The sequence below is a fragment of the Chenopodium quinoa genome, unplaced genomic scaffold, assembly GCF_001683475.1.
Source record: "Chenopodium quinoa cultivar QQ74 unplaced genomic scaffold, ASM168347v1, whole genome shotgun sequence".
Taxonomy (NCBI): Eukaryota; Viridiplantae; Streptophyta; class Magnoliopsida; order Caryophyllales; family Amaranthaceae; genus Chenopodium; species Chenopodium quinoa.
The window spans coordinates 5,623,628-5,639,742 of record NW_018744878.1 but is presented as its reverse complement, the minus strand read 5'-3'; the positions used below and the strand labels follow the sequence as shown (position 1 = coordinate 5,639,742).

General features: G+C 35.0%; 2 protein-coding genes across 6 annotated transcripts; one reads left to right on the top strand and one right to left on the bottom strand.

The window, feature by feature from the left end:
- Window positions 1–1,035: 1,035 nt before the first annotated feature.
- On the bottom strand, window positions 1,036–7,298 carry LOC110705761 (uncharacterized protein At1g04910-like). Of its 4 annotated transcripts, none has more exons than XM_021883682.1 (10): window positions 6,466–7,298; window positions 5,701–5,788; window positions 4,488–4,558; window positions 4,301–4,389; window positions 3,939–4,182; window positions 3,564–3,676; window positions 3,397–3,487; window positions 3,177–3,305; window positions 2,081–2,634; window positions 1,036–1,824 (listed from the first exon to the last, which is right to left on the bottom strand). In XM_021883682.1, the coding sequence occupies exons 1-10, from the start codon at window positions 6,727–6,729 to the stop codon at window positions 1,377–1,379; spliced, it is 2,091 nt and encodes a 696-aa protein (XP_021739374.1). In that variant the 5' UTR covers window positions 6,730–7,298; the 3' UTR covers window positions 1,036–1,376. The 4 variants fall into 4 exon arrangements, with proteins under 4 accessions (XP_021739374.1, XP_021739375.1, XP_021739376.1 ...); XM_021883683.1 differs by having other exon boundaries at window positions 5,701–5,785; XM_021883684.1 differs by having other exon boundaries at window positions 4,488–4,551; window positions 5,701–5,785.
- A 3,634-nt stretch (window positions 7,299–10,932) lies between these two features.
- On the top strand, window positions 10,933–16,069 carry LOC110705757 (phosphatidylinositol 4-kinase gamma 6-like). Of its 2 annotated transcripts, none has more exons than XM_021883678.1 (2): window positions 10,933–11,165; window positions 13,626–16,069. In XM_021883678.1, exon 2 carries the CDS (start codon window positions 13,891–13,893, stop codon window positions 15,706–15,708), a length of 1,818 nt encoding a protein of 605 aa, XP_021739370.1. In that variant the 5' UTR covers window positions 10,933–11,165; window positions 13,626–13,890; the 3' UTR covers window positions 15,709–16,069. The 2 variants fall into 2 exon arrangements, with proteins under 2 accessions (XP_021739370.1, XP_021739369.1); XM_021883677.1 differs by having other exon boundaries at window positions 13,621–16,069.
- Window positions 16,070–16,115: the final 46 nt, after the last annotated feature.

Below are 16,115 nucleotides of genomic sequence, written 5' to 3'. Positions count from 1 at the left end.
TTGACTAGTAATCTAATGTACAGCGTTTGAGCAAAATAAATCATCCAATGACATAATTTATAGTCATATTGAATTATTGATTGACATATTCAATTAATGTTTTCGAGATTTTTCTTTTCTTTTTTTTTTTCTCTGGTTTGGAGGGCCAAGCCACATCATATTTTATACTCAAGAAATATCATTGGATGTGACTATGCGAGGTAATGTATTGAAACTTTGGTAATTGGTAGTGCTCTATCACTTGCAAGGAGTAGGAATGCTTTTGTTGAATGACAAATACTATGAATTTGCCCTTTACAATTGTCTTACTTACATAATTACATACATGTGTATTCACAGTATATCATATGGGAATTTAGTAAGAATCTTGGGTGACACATGTCCCGCCATTTTAAAACATCCCTGCGTTGAAAACAAAAAATAAAAGATATACATAGTAATAAGTATTTACTCTGTTGAATTGGCAATTAACAATGTCCCACCAATTTAATAATCCTAGACCCGCCTCTAATACGCATGTCAATTCTTATGTGCTTAGTGTACATTGGACATGTATTACTTTAAAAGTCACACACATAGTGACATAGTGCTAACATGTTTCATTTTCATTCACACGTCATAAAATCCTTTAGATACATCCAAGTATATATAGAATAATAGAATCCACACACTATATCAATTTCACTTAACATAAACTTTGTAGTAAAATTAATTTTATAGCCAACCACAACATAGTGACAGTGTAGTTAGATTGTTAGAATTACTCGGGGTTTGTTCTCCTCCACAACTTTCTTAAAAGTATCACAAGCATAATGCAACTTTTTTAACAATGATACATCAATAAAGTACAGGATTAATGTGATAACATACTGTTCTTTTCCTTTTACTTAACATAATTTGCTCTGTTTTAATATAAGAAAATAAGAGAGATACAAAGTTACAACCTACAAAGTATAGAGATAATAGTGAGGCAAAAATTTCTAATACTACAACATCTAGCATAATGTTAGAAAGACTTCTGTCTAAGTTACTGACGAATCAATAATTTCTAACAAAAATTATATGTATACCATCTAATTCATAATATTATTCAAAACCTGAAAGTGTTCCTTCTAATCATACACAATAATTTAAATAAAGCTACCAATCTAGAGGTTACTACAGCACAAAATTCGTCGGTGAATGGATTTACAATAAAATTTCACCCATGTATTTCTAATCTATTTGAGGCGCAGCCAAATGCTTCTTACTGGACCTAAATAAGTTGAAGCAATCAGCCAAAGAATCGGAAAGTGCCACTTGAAAGCAGCAGCGCGAAGAATTTTCAACCCCTCCGATTTTTTTCTATGTACATGATCTTAAAGATAAGCTATTTGTCATCTTTCACTAGCTTCAAGCTCTTCTTGGTCCTCTAAGTGTGTCTCCTCCCGACTAGCATTAACTCCATTACTCGCCCCTTGATTTTCCGAACCATGTCCAAAGAAAAATGAGGAAATAAAGCCATCATCCACATAAACTTCATCATCACTTTCCTTCTCTTTTAGCCTCGAGTTAACATTAACACCCATCCAAGAAGGGCAACTATGCTGAACCTTAAAAGCATCTTGAGGGTTGAAACCGGAAGAAGGACTAGTTTTTCCCCTCGAGCAAGAACACTCAGGAACAGGATGCGAGAGAAAGGAGATTGGCTTTGAAGTGTTGAATGCTTCCAGGGGACCATCAAGCAATGTTCTTCTTAAATGCTTGCGAATCGATGAAAGCCATGTTCGGTTAGCTGGGTGCATGCCCTCACGGAGATCATCTACGAATTTGGCTACTTCTTTTCTGCAGCAATCAAGTAGAGAGAAAATCAGATTCAGTTATAGACTTAGCTGTTCCTCTTTGGCACTTTTATTAACAATGTTTACCTCCCAAGTACCAATATAAACCGCCCTCATTTGCAACGAAAAAGTACCGACTTTTTCATTTTTATACAAAACTTCTATTTAAATAAGAAAGTGCAAGTTTATTGCAAAACACCGGCAAGAAACTCAAACATGACAGATTTAAATTTCAAAGCACAGAAAAGAGAAAAGACTACCTGTCAGGCCTATATGTCACAGAAGCAGCAGACTGATACATCCGATGCCCCATAACCAAGCTAGCAAAATTCGGGCGTCCCTTACCATCACGATCAAATCCCGGAATAAAAACATCAGCTTCAACACAAACAATATAATCAATGGCTTCCCAAAGCAATTTATGTGCATTAGTTCTAAGCTCCATCACAGTACTCTCAGGCTCATTATCACTCTCCGCTACCCAACCCCACCACCCTTCAATATTGTACGGATACTTAGACCGTGCAGGAGGAGGTGGTAATGGACGGGGTCGTGGGACCGACTTTTTCCATGCTTCAAGCTTCCTTTCTTCTACAACTGAGGGGGGCGCTCTTGGTGGAGGGTCAACAAAGTTTGCCTCACGGCCGTATAGCCTAGTCAGCTCATAATTTGTGCTGAGGGAAGTCCTATCTGCTACATTATCAAACATGGCATGCAGAGGAATTAACAATCTCTGACCGCCAAAGACTTCTCCACCAGAAATGTATATCACTGAGTCTGACCGATATCCATATGCACGGAGAATGATGCCAATCTGAATAAACACAAGGTTCAAAATCTTCTAATGCTAAAAAAAGAGTTGAAAATGATAGAATTACGATATTAAAACACTTACAAGGAAAAATAGATCATTTTGTTCTGTATTTCTGAGTAAAATTAAATTACTTTTTTAATAATCAAACATGGATAGTTTCATTGAGATACCAGACTTGGGCTATGTAATCGTGTATTTCAACTTGTACATTTTTTAAAATTGCAGTTGCACAATCATGATGAAAGAGCGGCAAGTATAACTAAGATATACACTTTATCATGGTACTCAAGAAAAGTGGACCTCACATGATTAACACTTACAATGGGGTTAAAAGGTTGTTAAAAGCATAATTAAGTGGACCATGTGCTTTATATAAAGGTAATAGTACAATTTTTACCATAAAAACCTTTCTTTTGTAGTGTGTTGTAGCTATTGTGACACTATGTGACATTTTCATTTTAAGGTAAGTGTTGCAACTACAAAGAAACGGAGGAAGTACTTGAGTAATTTTGGATAACAAAATATGTTGACAGATTTCTAACCTCTTCCGGCATGAGGGGGCAAGAACCATTGAGCCTTTGTTGAGCTGAATCCACAGAAAGCTTTCCTTTCACAATTCCCCGCTTCAACATCCACGACCTTTTGTGTTGAATAAGCTCGGTATGCACATCCTTCAGAAGTTTAAGACAACCTTGACATAAATCAACTTGCTTCTTCGCTGATCTACTATTAAGCATTGACCAAGTTTTTGAGAGTCATTACCTGGAAAAGCTCTGCACAGCCATAGTATGCCAAAGCCTCTCTGGTCATCCCTGGTTCATATGCAATGAACGGCCTACCAGGTGACCGTAACCTAGAAGGAGAGTTAAATATAAGCTACGTTTCACATTTATTAAAAAAAGGGAGGGTATTAGCTAGAGAACTTGAACCTTCTTAATATCTTGGTGGCAAGCTCTTGGACCTCATGCCGAAATTGTAGGGCATGAAATGCAACCCTGCATCTCAACCTCTGAAGTTCTTCAAGATCAGGAAGAAGGTTTGACTGCACCAGATACAACGAGACGATGTCAAGTGATTTAGAAAATCAAAATGCAGTATTTCGTAAATTGAGATGTGAGATCATCAGCAAAAGAAATGTGCTCCCTTACATACATTCTCACAAATCTTGTGTATTTGAACACAACCATGCATATATTCCAACAGTCATAATACACTTGACAAGAATCCAAACAAATATTTGCATTGCAAGAATTTTAAGAAATACAAGTAAGAAATTGATATAGGAGAGGGGAAAAGGCGATCACCTGCAAGCATCCACCGTCTGAGACAACAAGTTCGACAACTGAGTGCTTCCTCAACGTTGGCAAAACTTGATGCATATAGAAATAAGGAGATGCTGAGCTCGGTACCTTATATAAAGGGATCGCCTTCTTCCTCCTTGCCTCCTTAAGATTCTTAGGAAGAGTCTTAACAATATTGACATCTTTAGCTAATGCTGCCATGAACTGATCTTCATTGTACAAGTAAGCAAAACTTTTAAACTCGGAGCTGCAAATATTAAATCACCCAATCAAGTTAATTGATGAATGTTTTTCAAAAACCATTCTTGGCAAAAAACAAAAAGACATGGGTGTGATTGGAAAGGGCCATCAAGAATATCAATCACCTAATTCCCTTGCTGCTAGTGGTTGAGAGGATTTCAGGGATCACAAGAGTAGCATTGATCAGCCGTGCTATTGCAACAGCATCCGCAATCTACAACCAACGATGAGCCATTATAAAAGATAGAAAGAAAAAAAAAAGGGGGGGGGGGGGCTCGAATAAATATATATCAAATGAAGTGGTGGTCTTACTGCATTCCGGATATCATGGAAACCACCTCGAATCCTGACAAAAAGGAAGCCCGTTGATTGCAAGCTGGGAGCTGTAACAAGTTAGGAAGACAATACAATCTCAAGACAGCATACCAAGTCAAGAACTGTACAACTTGAAAAGAGAAGCAGATGTAGGCAAGCCAAATTCAAATCTAAAATTAAAACTAGGCCTGTTAGCATGTAAATACAACTAAGGGGATGGAATTGAACCAAATATATCTTCATACACTGCATTGTTGTCTTACTTGAACCCTTTATTATCACTTGTTTGAGAATCTTTAGGGAGTATAGACTTATAGCAATATGATACTCGGATAGTGTAGACTTAAAAGTGGCAATGGATTGTTTTGACCGAGATTAGTCTATGTTCAATTCCAGAAATGAGGCATTTATTTCAATCACATCATAAGGAGTATTTGTTTAAAAAAAAAAAAAAAAACAGCATGAAAAAATCATTCAATATTAACTTTGTTAATTTCTACACCGAGTCAAAGTCAGGTTATCTAGTTTCAAATATAGTCCATGTCTAGGTCGGATCAATTTTGCCAAGCCTATACTCAAATGCTTCATAGTAAATCCTTAGATCAACATCCAAACCATTACTTGACCCCCAAGCCCGTAGTACAATAAGAATCGAAGGAGTAAAATTTCGGGTGACAGTTGTAAGTGACCTCTAGCAAACACCCGAGGGGTTAACTTTTCTTACGGAACATGGATGACTTAGACATTTGAAACAAGAAATTACAACCCATCATACGCTCATTTCAAACACATTTTCTACAACCGAACAAGTCATACCCCCTATGATAGCTTAGACATTTTAAACAAGAAATTACAACCCATCATAGATCATACGCTCATTTCAAACACATTTTCTACAACCGAACAAGTCATACCCCCTACGATAGCTTAGACATTTAAAACAAGAAATTACAACCCATCATAGATCATACGCTCATTTCAAACACATTTTCTAAAACCGAATAAGTCATACCCCTACGAAGTCAATCATACACACATTTTTCAATAACAAAACACAAAAGATACTAGTAACAGCAAATTATGTAATTAAAGGAGTCACCTAACTCTTATCTGATTTTCAGAACCAATACTAAATGAAGAACAGACCATACCACACCATAGAATAGTAAGCAAAGAAAAATAAGGCAAAGAAAGAGAAGAATTCACTGACCAGAATAGGGTCCTCGAGGATTTGCATGTGGATACAGAGATCCCAACTCCCTCACTGGGCCCCATAGCCTTTTATGCAGGGGACTCTGCTTTAATACCCAAACAAACAAGGACAATTAACATGAATTTCATTTATGATCATAATATTATTACTTAAGTTCGATAATATCTTGAAGGGTGGTACTCAAGACCTGAGATTGATCGCGGGTACATTACTACCCTTTGTGGGTATTAATCATCGGCCCTACTTTAAGGCCGATGATTATAAATTTATAATGCCCATAAAACCAATCATCTTGAAGAATTAGCTTAGTTTGCTAAAGATTATCTAAAGTATAGGGTCGGTCCATCTAAAGGTACAAAACATGAAAACGAAACTACTTGCAAGTTGAAAACTCAAACTACCAGACACAAAAAGGGGATTACTTTAAGGTTCAATTATTCATCATTACGTTGAAAATTCAATAATTTTTTTCAAAAAATTGGATTAAAGCTAAAAAGCTACTATATTTACTTAATTAACCCTCAAAATCCATCCCTAATCAAAATTAATATAATCAACAATGTAAAACCCTTAATCCCAAATTAGATGGGTCCACTACATGAACCAACATTTTACGACCATCTCTTCCTCCATACTCGAACACGACATTAATCAAACATACATAAACACAAAATGCAAACAATTGAAACAATAATACATCAGTTTCAAGCAATAAAATAGTACGAAAAATCAATAAAATTAAGAGTAAAGAAAGAACATTACATTTCTGGGAAGATCTGAAGTACGAAAAATGGGTTTCCAAGCAAAGATTGAAAAAGAAGAAGATCCACCATAATTATCAAAACCAGAGTGATGTTGTTTAGCAGTATATCTAGCAAGCAATAAAAGAGTGAAGAGAGAGAAAATAGTTAGAGACAGAATCATTACAAAACCACCCCATTTCATTCTTCCTTTCTTTGATTCTCCTGCACCTTTCCAATTGGATACCCATCTCATCTTCATCACCATCTTTACTTGATCCCCCATTTTCTCTCTCTAAATTCCTTCAATTTGCATCAAAAAACCCAGAAATTATAAATTATTACTGTATAATAATACGAAGAATTTAACACTCTGGCTGTCTCTTTGTCTGGTGTCTGATTTTGGGTTTCTGTATTTCAAATTTATATCATATTATAAAATTGGAAAGCAAGAAATTAATAAGTATATAAAATAAAATATTTGTAAAAGAAAAAAGAAGAAAACTTTCATCTTCTCTGTTCCCAATAAATATGGGTTCCTCTGTTTTGTTTGTTTTCTTTAAAAAACCCAGATTTTGTTCTTTCAAATTAAGCAAGAAAGAAAGGCTAAATCTTTGATCGATGATCTCGTTAATTCTCTCTCTAAAATCTACTTGAACAAGTAACAGTAGTACAAACAAAGACAGTAGTAGTACTAGATTAATTTTAAGGTTTTTTTAAAATTAAAAAATGGGGAAAGAAGAAAATTGAAAAAAATAAAGAGTTGGTGAGTTTTGGGTTGGAAGAAAGAGAGAGACGAGTCAAAGGGGTAATCAAGTGAGAAGATTTGCCACGTGAGATGATACGTCTTTAATGTCTCATTGCTAATTTATGGGTGTTCCTTGGGTTAGAGTACTTGGAGAGATTGGTTGTATAAAGAAAATCGGTTTAAGTCGTAATCAGTAAAATTAATCAGTTTGTGTACAAATTAGGGTTTTAAAAGTTGTTCAACTCGAGATCAACTTATAGAATGATCGAATGTGATACGACTATACGAGTATGAGATTTAGGTTGTTCGTTTGAGATTTTTTGTAATTGAATCTTGATTTATTTACGTCGTTAAGGATTTGAACATCCAACCTTTTATAAGAAAGATAGTTACTTAATCATGTAAGTCAATCATAAGCTATGTTATAAACATGAAAATAAGAGAGTGAGGGATAACTCTAGTGGTTAGAGCTTTCCTCCCAATTCAAAGAGATCTTGGGATTGATTCTCACCCCCGCCCTTGTGGCTCTCTAAACACCAAAAAAAACAAAACATGAAAATAAATGTATATAATTGATAATCACAAGGTCTAATTAAGATAGCAAATGGTGTAACACCTGGACTACACACTAGTTATAATATATAAATAGTGTTTTTAAAAAAATAATTAAAAAAAAATAATTTACAATGCTAATTTAATAGTGGGAGACTATAGATACTTCATAATTCATACAAGTAATACAATAATTTTTTTATTGTTTATTTTTAGGATTAGGAGTAATTCAATTACTACGGAGTAATTTGCTTTTATTCCTTATTCTTTTCCCCAACCTTAAGGCCTCACTTGCATAACTAGCAATTACCTAAGTTCAAATCATGTAGTTTTCTTTGTTTTTTTTACTGATGTTATACTGTTACGGTATAATTTGGAAAAATAAGTAAAAAAAAATTACCACAGTTTTGTACTTATACGAATAACTTGTTAGTACTATTCCACGTCAAAAAAAAAAAAAAAGTACTATTCCCTCCCAAAAATAAAACGAAAACTTGTAAGTACAGATGTATAACAAGTTGTAAAGTTCGGTAGATCGGTGGTAAGAGAAAATGAATCTAGGAGAAGAAACTTATACAGAAATACAAGTACAGGATGTCAGTAGTATTTATACTTGGTAATTTAATTCAAGTAAAATGACAAAATAATTAGTAAAGGTGGAGTGGGTGGATTTTTCTGATTAAAAAAAAGGGAAAGTAAATTACACTTTAGCAACACTCTGACATCTAAGGAGGTGAAGTAAAGTAATAAAGCTGGGTTTAAATTATTTCTCCCCCCCCCCCCCGTCAAGATGGTCACAAAATGGTAAAATGGGTTTTAATATTCTACATTGAAAGGTCCTTTGTGTTACCCTATCTTCGGTACCATATTAGTGGATCATCTCAACTAAAAATTTAAACTGATAATTGAGTTCCAAATATATGTTTTATACTCTATTAGTTATTAGTACTAACGGTTATAATCAGTATCAATATAAGTGATATCCATAAAACTGAACCAATGAGTTTATGTATCCGAATTTTAAGTACCCAAATTTTCAGATCGGTTATCGGGTATCCAATAAGATTTTCAACGATGATAACTAAACTTAATAATGTAGTTATAGTATAATATATCATTTAACACTAATTAACATCAATACTACATGATTTTGACCAAATTATTAATAAAGCTACTAATCATTGAAATTATAAAGTGATTATGAAGAGACATATTAGAATAGATTTTGGAAAAATAGATTTAAATAGGATAAATAAACAAAAAATTGCTTATCGAATAGAATTGGATAACTGTTAATTTTAAAATGATACCCAATAATCATACCCGATAACAAATTATCGAAATGGGTACCCGAACCGTTATTGGATCGGGTACCCTAATTTTCAAAATGGTTACGCATTGGGTATTTAGTTTTTTCGGGTAGTTTTGCTCGGCCCTACTCCCCCGGTCTCTAAAATGTTATTCTATTGTTAATACCTTGATTTTGTATTCGCATTGAACCTAAAATAAATCATTCAATCAATTTTTTATCAATAAATACTTCGCAAGGCCGTAATGTTGTAAGTAACACAAATCATGACTTCTTATCTCAAATCTTAAAAGCTCTGGGGTTCAAATCTTGTCAGGTGAGGATACTTGGAGCCTTAGGGAACGGGATCTACTTACCGAGACCAATGAAGTATTATACATAATTACATACGGAGTACTACATATGTGTATACGGGGTATCTACAAGACTACCACCCAAAGATATAGGATGTAGCTAATCTAGCTATAGACTATAGTAGAAATGAGTGGTGTAATAGATTAAGCCAAATGGAGAGAATAGTCCGTAAATGTTGCATTTCAGCATTTGCCATAAATTTGGTGCAGAATATTTGGTTCATAAGTTTGAAAATAATCCACCTACTTTTTCATAGTTTTTCTCCAATTGCATCAACTTAGCTGCAGATTGTAGGTGGAAAGTAATTACTGTACCACACATTTTTATTGGGAACACTATTTTTAGTTTCCCTTTCAGCAAACATGAAATTCAATTTCTACTTTATTTAGCAAAACGTATAGGCTTAAAACTAACACCACTTTATCTTCTATTAGTGCTTCATTATTATGATAGTGCTAATTGCTCTATATTTGTATAATTATGTGGGTTTAAAACTTTAAATGGGGAGTAACGTTTTAAGGTTACATAAGTTTCTCATTGTGCATTTTAGAATTAGAAGAGTATGATCCTCTTAGTGCTTGTAGAGTTGTAGTCACAAAATTAAATCTTGTATGTTTAATCTTGATATGAGACCTTGTTGTATTGAAGATTTGAAGTTAGTGCTTCCATCATGTACCTAACTTAGAGTATGATTGATCAAATCTTGTACGGTCAGCCAATGCATCCATTATGTATAATTGTAAATACTTTAGAACCGTTGCAGAAATTAAATATAACGAACAATAAGTTATTAGACTACTATTCAAAGCCTATGATGTTGTTAAGCCTAGATTGATGAGAAGAAGACGAAAAGAGTAAGAGACTATGTGCTTGTTGCTTGGTTGACGATAGATAGCCTTGAATTTTTGCTGATGTATTCTTTAATTTGAGTCCCTTTAAAGATTAAGAAAGCCGTCACTCATTTAAGCGCCTTGTTATTTGAATAATACTCCGTATAAAACACAATAAATTATCGACCTTTAATTAACATATAAATTACCCATCTTGACTTTCATTGACCTAATTGGCTAATTAGCCATTGAATTGACTTTCATTGACTAGAACTATCCCTTTAAAAGTCAATTCAATGGGCCTATCATGGTTTATTTCATTGGGCCTAGTTTTCCAAAATCAAGGAAAAATGAAGACATGAAATTTACCTTAGGACAATATGGTAAATTAAAGCTTTTATTCTCTCCAGAACTTTCTCAATAGTTGCAATGAAGGGGCAAAATAGGAAAATCAAACCAAACCTTCAATTAGGTCAAGAGCTAGACACAATAAAATTTTATTAAAAAAATATTTTATATAATTTTTTTTTAAAAAATCTTCCAAAATTTTGCAACATTGTAATGCCACGTCACTAAAAACACCTTAAATCACGGAACCACTTCCACGTGGAGCTCTCACAAATGCCACGTAATAAATAATTCTGTTACAAATTACAGTAATCCGAGTTTTTGCAATATTCCCATAAATTACGTACAATAGTAACCTTTAGATTTTCTTTTTGAAAAGGGGCGTTTCGAACTCGCATTTGATTCGCGGGAGAGAGAGAAGAGAGGAGAGAGAGTGGCAAATTTACGAATTAATCGGAAGATCAGCATTGATTTCCTTCAAACCCCTTAAATCTCAACCGTCCGTTGCTGATCTCTCTCCTCTCATTGCGCTAATTTTCCCCGGTTGTCGTGTTTTGTTGCCGGCGGTCAGTTTTCCGGCGGTGAGTTTCTTAAATTTCTGAAATCAAATTTCATTTTTTTTGAAGTTTTTATGGAATTGGGTATTTTGGGTTTCAGAATTTATGTGATATTTTCTTTGATCATGTTTGATTTTATTTTCTTAAGTCCCATTTATTTTGCAATGTTGATCATATGTTCATATTTGATGTTTATGTAAATTTCATTAAGTTGATAATTATTTGATGTAATTTGTAACAAGATTGATTAAAAATTTTATATAGTATGAAAAATGTAGCTGATCTTCCCCTGTTAATACGGTGTGTTTTGGTAGAAATAATTGCATGATCTATATTTCTTTGAAGCTAAAAATCCTTGTTATATACCTTTGGACATTTTATTATACACCCGGGTGCACCTAATGCTTCTAAAAATTGTTTGGATGTACAAAATTTTGTTACATGCACTATTTATACTTTGAAAGGATTGATGTATTATTAATTCATTATTGATTTTAGGCTTTTAGGAGTTTTTGTGATTGTTACACCACTTTCAAGAATATTTGACAACGTCCCTTACACGCACACACATAAAAAGGACATTGTTACGGATAATGGAGTGTATTAAAGAATGCACACCCTTTTTTATATTATTTTGCACCAAGGATTTATATAAAGATTGCACATTTGTAATTGTGGTACACAAAATACGCGATACCCCTTGTTGTGTAATGACATAAAAGTAGGCTTAAATGTCGCCGTATTGGTTTAGGTTATATTCAATTGGTCACGGCTTTTGTTTAATGCCGATGATGTTTGGTAATTTTTTTTTTTTTTTTTTTTTTTATTGGAAACGGATTCAACTTTTAGAGATAAAATAGATTGAATAAATGGGTAAAATTAGAATGTTTACTTTTGTTGTTTGAGTTAGGACATAGAGTATTTATCATCAACTACGTATTTCATATAATTCTCTTGTTGGCTACATCATGTATGGTAGATGTGAATTGGGGATTGAAGTAAATTAGTGGCTTGGAAGGTAAAAATATTATGCTTAGTGGTTCATCGTTTTGTTGGAAGTGAAGGTTTAACAGGGGAAGTGGTTAATGAATTCATCAAGCAAGGATGTTAGAAATTCGTGGCAGAGTGATTAGTCCAACAAAATTCTATACTTTTGTTGTTGGTGAAGAAGAATATAGTCTGGCTCTGGTACTTTGTTTTGTGTTATTCTTGCTTGCATAGCTGGATGTTGTTGGACAGATATTAATATGTATAAAACACACATTACATATATTATGAAATTAGTCGAAAATTGGAGTGACCAAGTTGGTAGTTAAGAGGTCATGCCGTCACCTCAGGAATTGAAGAGACTGGTGGCCTTGCACCAGTATGTCTGTTTGTTTGGAATGTGATATAGAAAGAGACGACTGTTGATGTATGTTTGTTTGAAAAGTATGAATGAAAGCGGTGACCATTGGTGATATTGTTTTCAAATTTGGGACTTTTATAGTTGTATGTTTGGCCATGATTGCGATATGTGTATATGGTTTTAATGTTAGGCTCGTGTCCATATAGCTTCTCTGCATGTCATAGTCAGAACAAATGAGTTCATTGTTTAGGCTTTTACATACATCTTGATTTCCCAAGTTGGATGCTTTTTTATTTTCCCTGGGAACATTCGATTGACTAGAAAATTAAAAATACTCAAGTCTGTCCTCCATGATGGGGTCTAATAAGTACCACAAGTCAATTTGTAAATCCTGTATTAGCCTATGAACCATAACTAGTATAAATGCAATCTTAATCAAATGACTATACTTCCAAATTCTCGTACTGTACCACTAAATGTATTTGAGGACTAGGAAATTTGAAGAGTGGGATTATTTTCCTCTCATTATATTAACATATTTTAGGTGTGGGGATAATTTATGTTGGGTTTTAATTTATTAGAAATTAGTGTGGCGTTCTTGCACAATTTTATATTAAAAAACCTTTTATGTTTATTTATTTACACTTTTTAATGATTTTTTCTAATCTAAAACTATTTCACCAATGCCTGTAAACTATTTCTAATCTAACACTAAAACTATTTCACAATGATTGTTTTCAAATAGGCATTATTTACAGCCCTTATTGTATGTTAAAACTTTATTGAAGTTTATATAATATGTGAGGATTTGTACTTCATAGAATTGGTTCTTTAAATGTATATCAGTATTGCCTCATTATCCTCAGGACCTATTATGAACTAGCTGTCTAGCTTAAGGCGGCTGTTTCCAGATTAATCTAAATTTTGGTTTTTGCTATAAGTTGCAAGCTGTGCACTTATGTTGAGTTTATGAATACAGAGAAATGTCTTATGTTTTCTGATCAGGATATGTATGTGCATTCTTGATATTGTTTGTTTCGTGTCGTTAAGTAACTTAATTGTCCGTTTATTTTTAAATGCTAAAAAAATTATTAATCTGTCTACAAATGTTTGAACTTTGTCATATCCCAGCGTAGTGGTCAGCTTTGCCAATGTAGTTCAGACTCAGTCTTGACACTGAATCAATCATAACTGAGATCCATGGATGCAAGTTGACTCTGGCTATGTTAACTATGATCATTTGGATTCCAATTATCAAATCTACAAAGTCAGTGCCAGCACGGGGGCTTGGTCTGTGCTCCGGAGAACAACTTTCTGCAGTCGCCACAGCAGAAGCTGAAAGGTTCCCATTTCTTTCTTCCTTTCATGTTTCTTAAATTAGTAAGCTTTGTACAGAACTAAATGGCTGCAGCATCAGTGAGAGGGCCTCTGAGGGGGGAATCATGCCTCAACAGTAAGACAATGGAAGGTGATCAGGCAGGAAGAAGACGTGTCTTTGTCCAGACTGAAAGTGGTTGTGTCATGGGAATTGAGTTGGATGGATGTGAAAATGCTCGTACTGTGAAGAAAAAACTGCAGCTTTCTCTCAATGTCCCGACTGAGGAGACGTCATTGACATGTGGGGATACAGTTTTAAAAAATGATCTTAGCACCGTCAGAAACCATTCACCGCTTCTTTTGACTAGAAACTGCTTGCACCGAAGTTCATCTACACCATGTCTTTCTCCTTCTGTTAAGGATCTTTTTCAAAGAGATCAAAGCAGCCCAATAGAAGTCATTGGTTGCTCAAGTAATTTCTTTGGGATAAAGCAACTGGTGAGTGATATTGTGGAGGCCTTGAAGAATGGCATTGATCCTATGCCTGTGCGTAGTGGTCTTGGTGGTGCTTACTTTTTCCGTGATTCTAATGGTGAAAATGCTGCAATCATTAAGCCAACTGATGAAGAGCCTTTTGCTCCAAATAACCCTAAAGGTTTTATCGGAAAAGCTCTTGGTCAACCGGGACTCAAATGTTCAGTTCGGGTGGGGGAAACGGGTTTCAGAGAAGTAGCAGCTTACCTTCTTGACTATGATGGTTTTGCCAATGTGCCTTTAACTGCTCTTGTGAAGGTAACTCATCCAATTTTCAATGTAAACAATGACGGGGTAAATGGGAATGGCCACCAGCAAAGAGGGCATACAACCAAAATTGCTTCATTTCAGCAGTATATTCATCATGACTGTGATGCTAGTGATTATGGGACCTCTAGCTTTCCTGTTTCTGTTGTGCATCGGATAGGAATTCTTGATATTCGCATGCTAAATACAGATAGACATGCTGGAAACCTTCTGGTCAGGAAGCTTGATGATGGGGATGGGCGTTTCAACCAGGTAGATTTGGTTCCTATTGATCATGGCCTTAGCCTCCCAGAAAGTTTGGAAGACCCTTATTTTGAATGGATCCACTGGCCCCAGGCATCAATCCCTTTTTCTGAAGATGAACTTCAGTATATAGAAAATCTTGATCCTTTTTATGATTCCGAGTTGCTCAGGGTGGAGTTACCGATGATTCATGAGGCTTGCCTCCGGGTGTTGATCCTTTGTACAATTTTTCTAAAGGAAGCGGCATCTTTTGGGCTTTGTCTTGCTGAGGTTGGTGAGATGATGAGTAGGGAGTTTAAAGGCCATGCAGAGGAGCCAAGTAAGCTAGAGCTCCTATGCATCGACGCCAGATCACTCTTGCAAAGGAGTGAGATGGGGATAAATACTAGTCCAAAAGATGAGGATGGGTTTCTATTTGATTTGGAATGTGAGTTTTTTAATGGGAATTTAAGCAGAACTTTAGAAGACAAATTATCATTTCAAAAGACTTCTGGGAAAAATGGTATGGATTTTCTTTTTGAAGTTGAAGAGGGCTCTGAAGAAGGGAAGAGGATAGACACAGCTACTGGTACCAAGAACAAAGAAGGCAGAATCGGCGATGTGGGGGACAACACTTGGATACAACAACAAGCAATACAACAAGAAAGATGCTTTAATGGTACACCAATGAACAAAAGTGCAAATGAGCTTTTCTCCTCAAGTTCAAGTTTTGTAAATCTGGTAGATATGAATGAAGACGAATGGCTGGCGTTTCTTGATAACTTCCAGAAGTTCCTGCGCCCGACATTTGTGAATCACAAAGCAGGGAGGGCGGGTCAAAGGCTTATGCCGAGGTTTGGAACTTCATGCAAGTTCTAATAAGCCCTACTTTGCGGAAGTTATGGGTACGAGGTTTAAAAATAAGAATCTAGAGTGAGCTATATAGATCTTAGGTTCTTTTTCAGCTTCGTATATGTCACTGAAAACAGGGCTGTTGTAAATATTTTTGCTTGCTTGCGAGTTCTAGTTGTCAATCCTATGGAAACAACACCTCTAGTGTTTCCTTTCGTAGATCTTCCTCGTGCGGTTGTGCCAAGGGATGACTATGTTCATTACTCCTCTCTGTCCCTCGCAATCTTTAAGGGATGGGTGGGGTATCAAATACAGTGGGATAATGTTGTTTTATACTTGTGTATTTAGTTGCAACTATAGTGTATGCAGTATACTTCGTATTTTTCGCAACGTCCTATACAGTCATACTACATACATACTTGGTAGATCTTTGC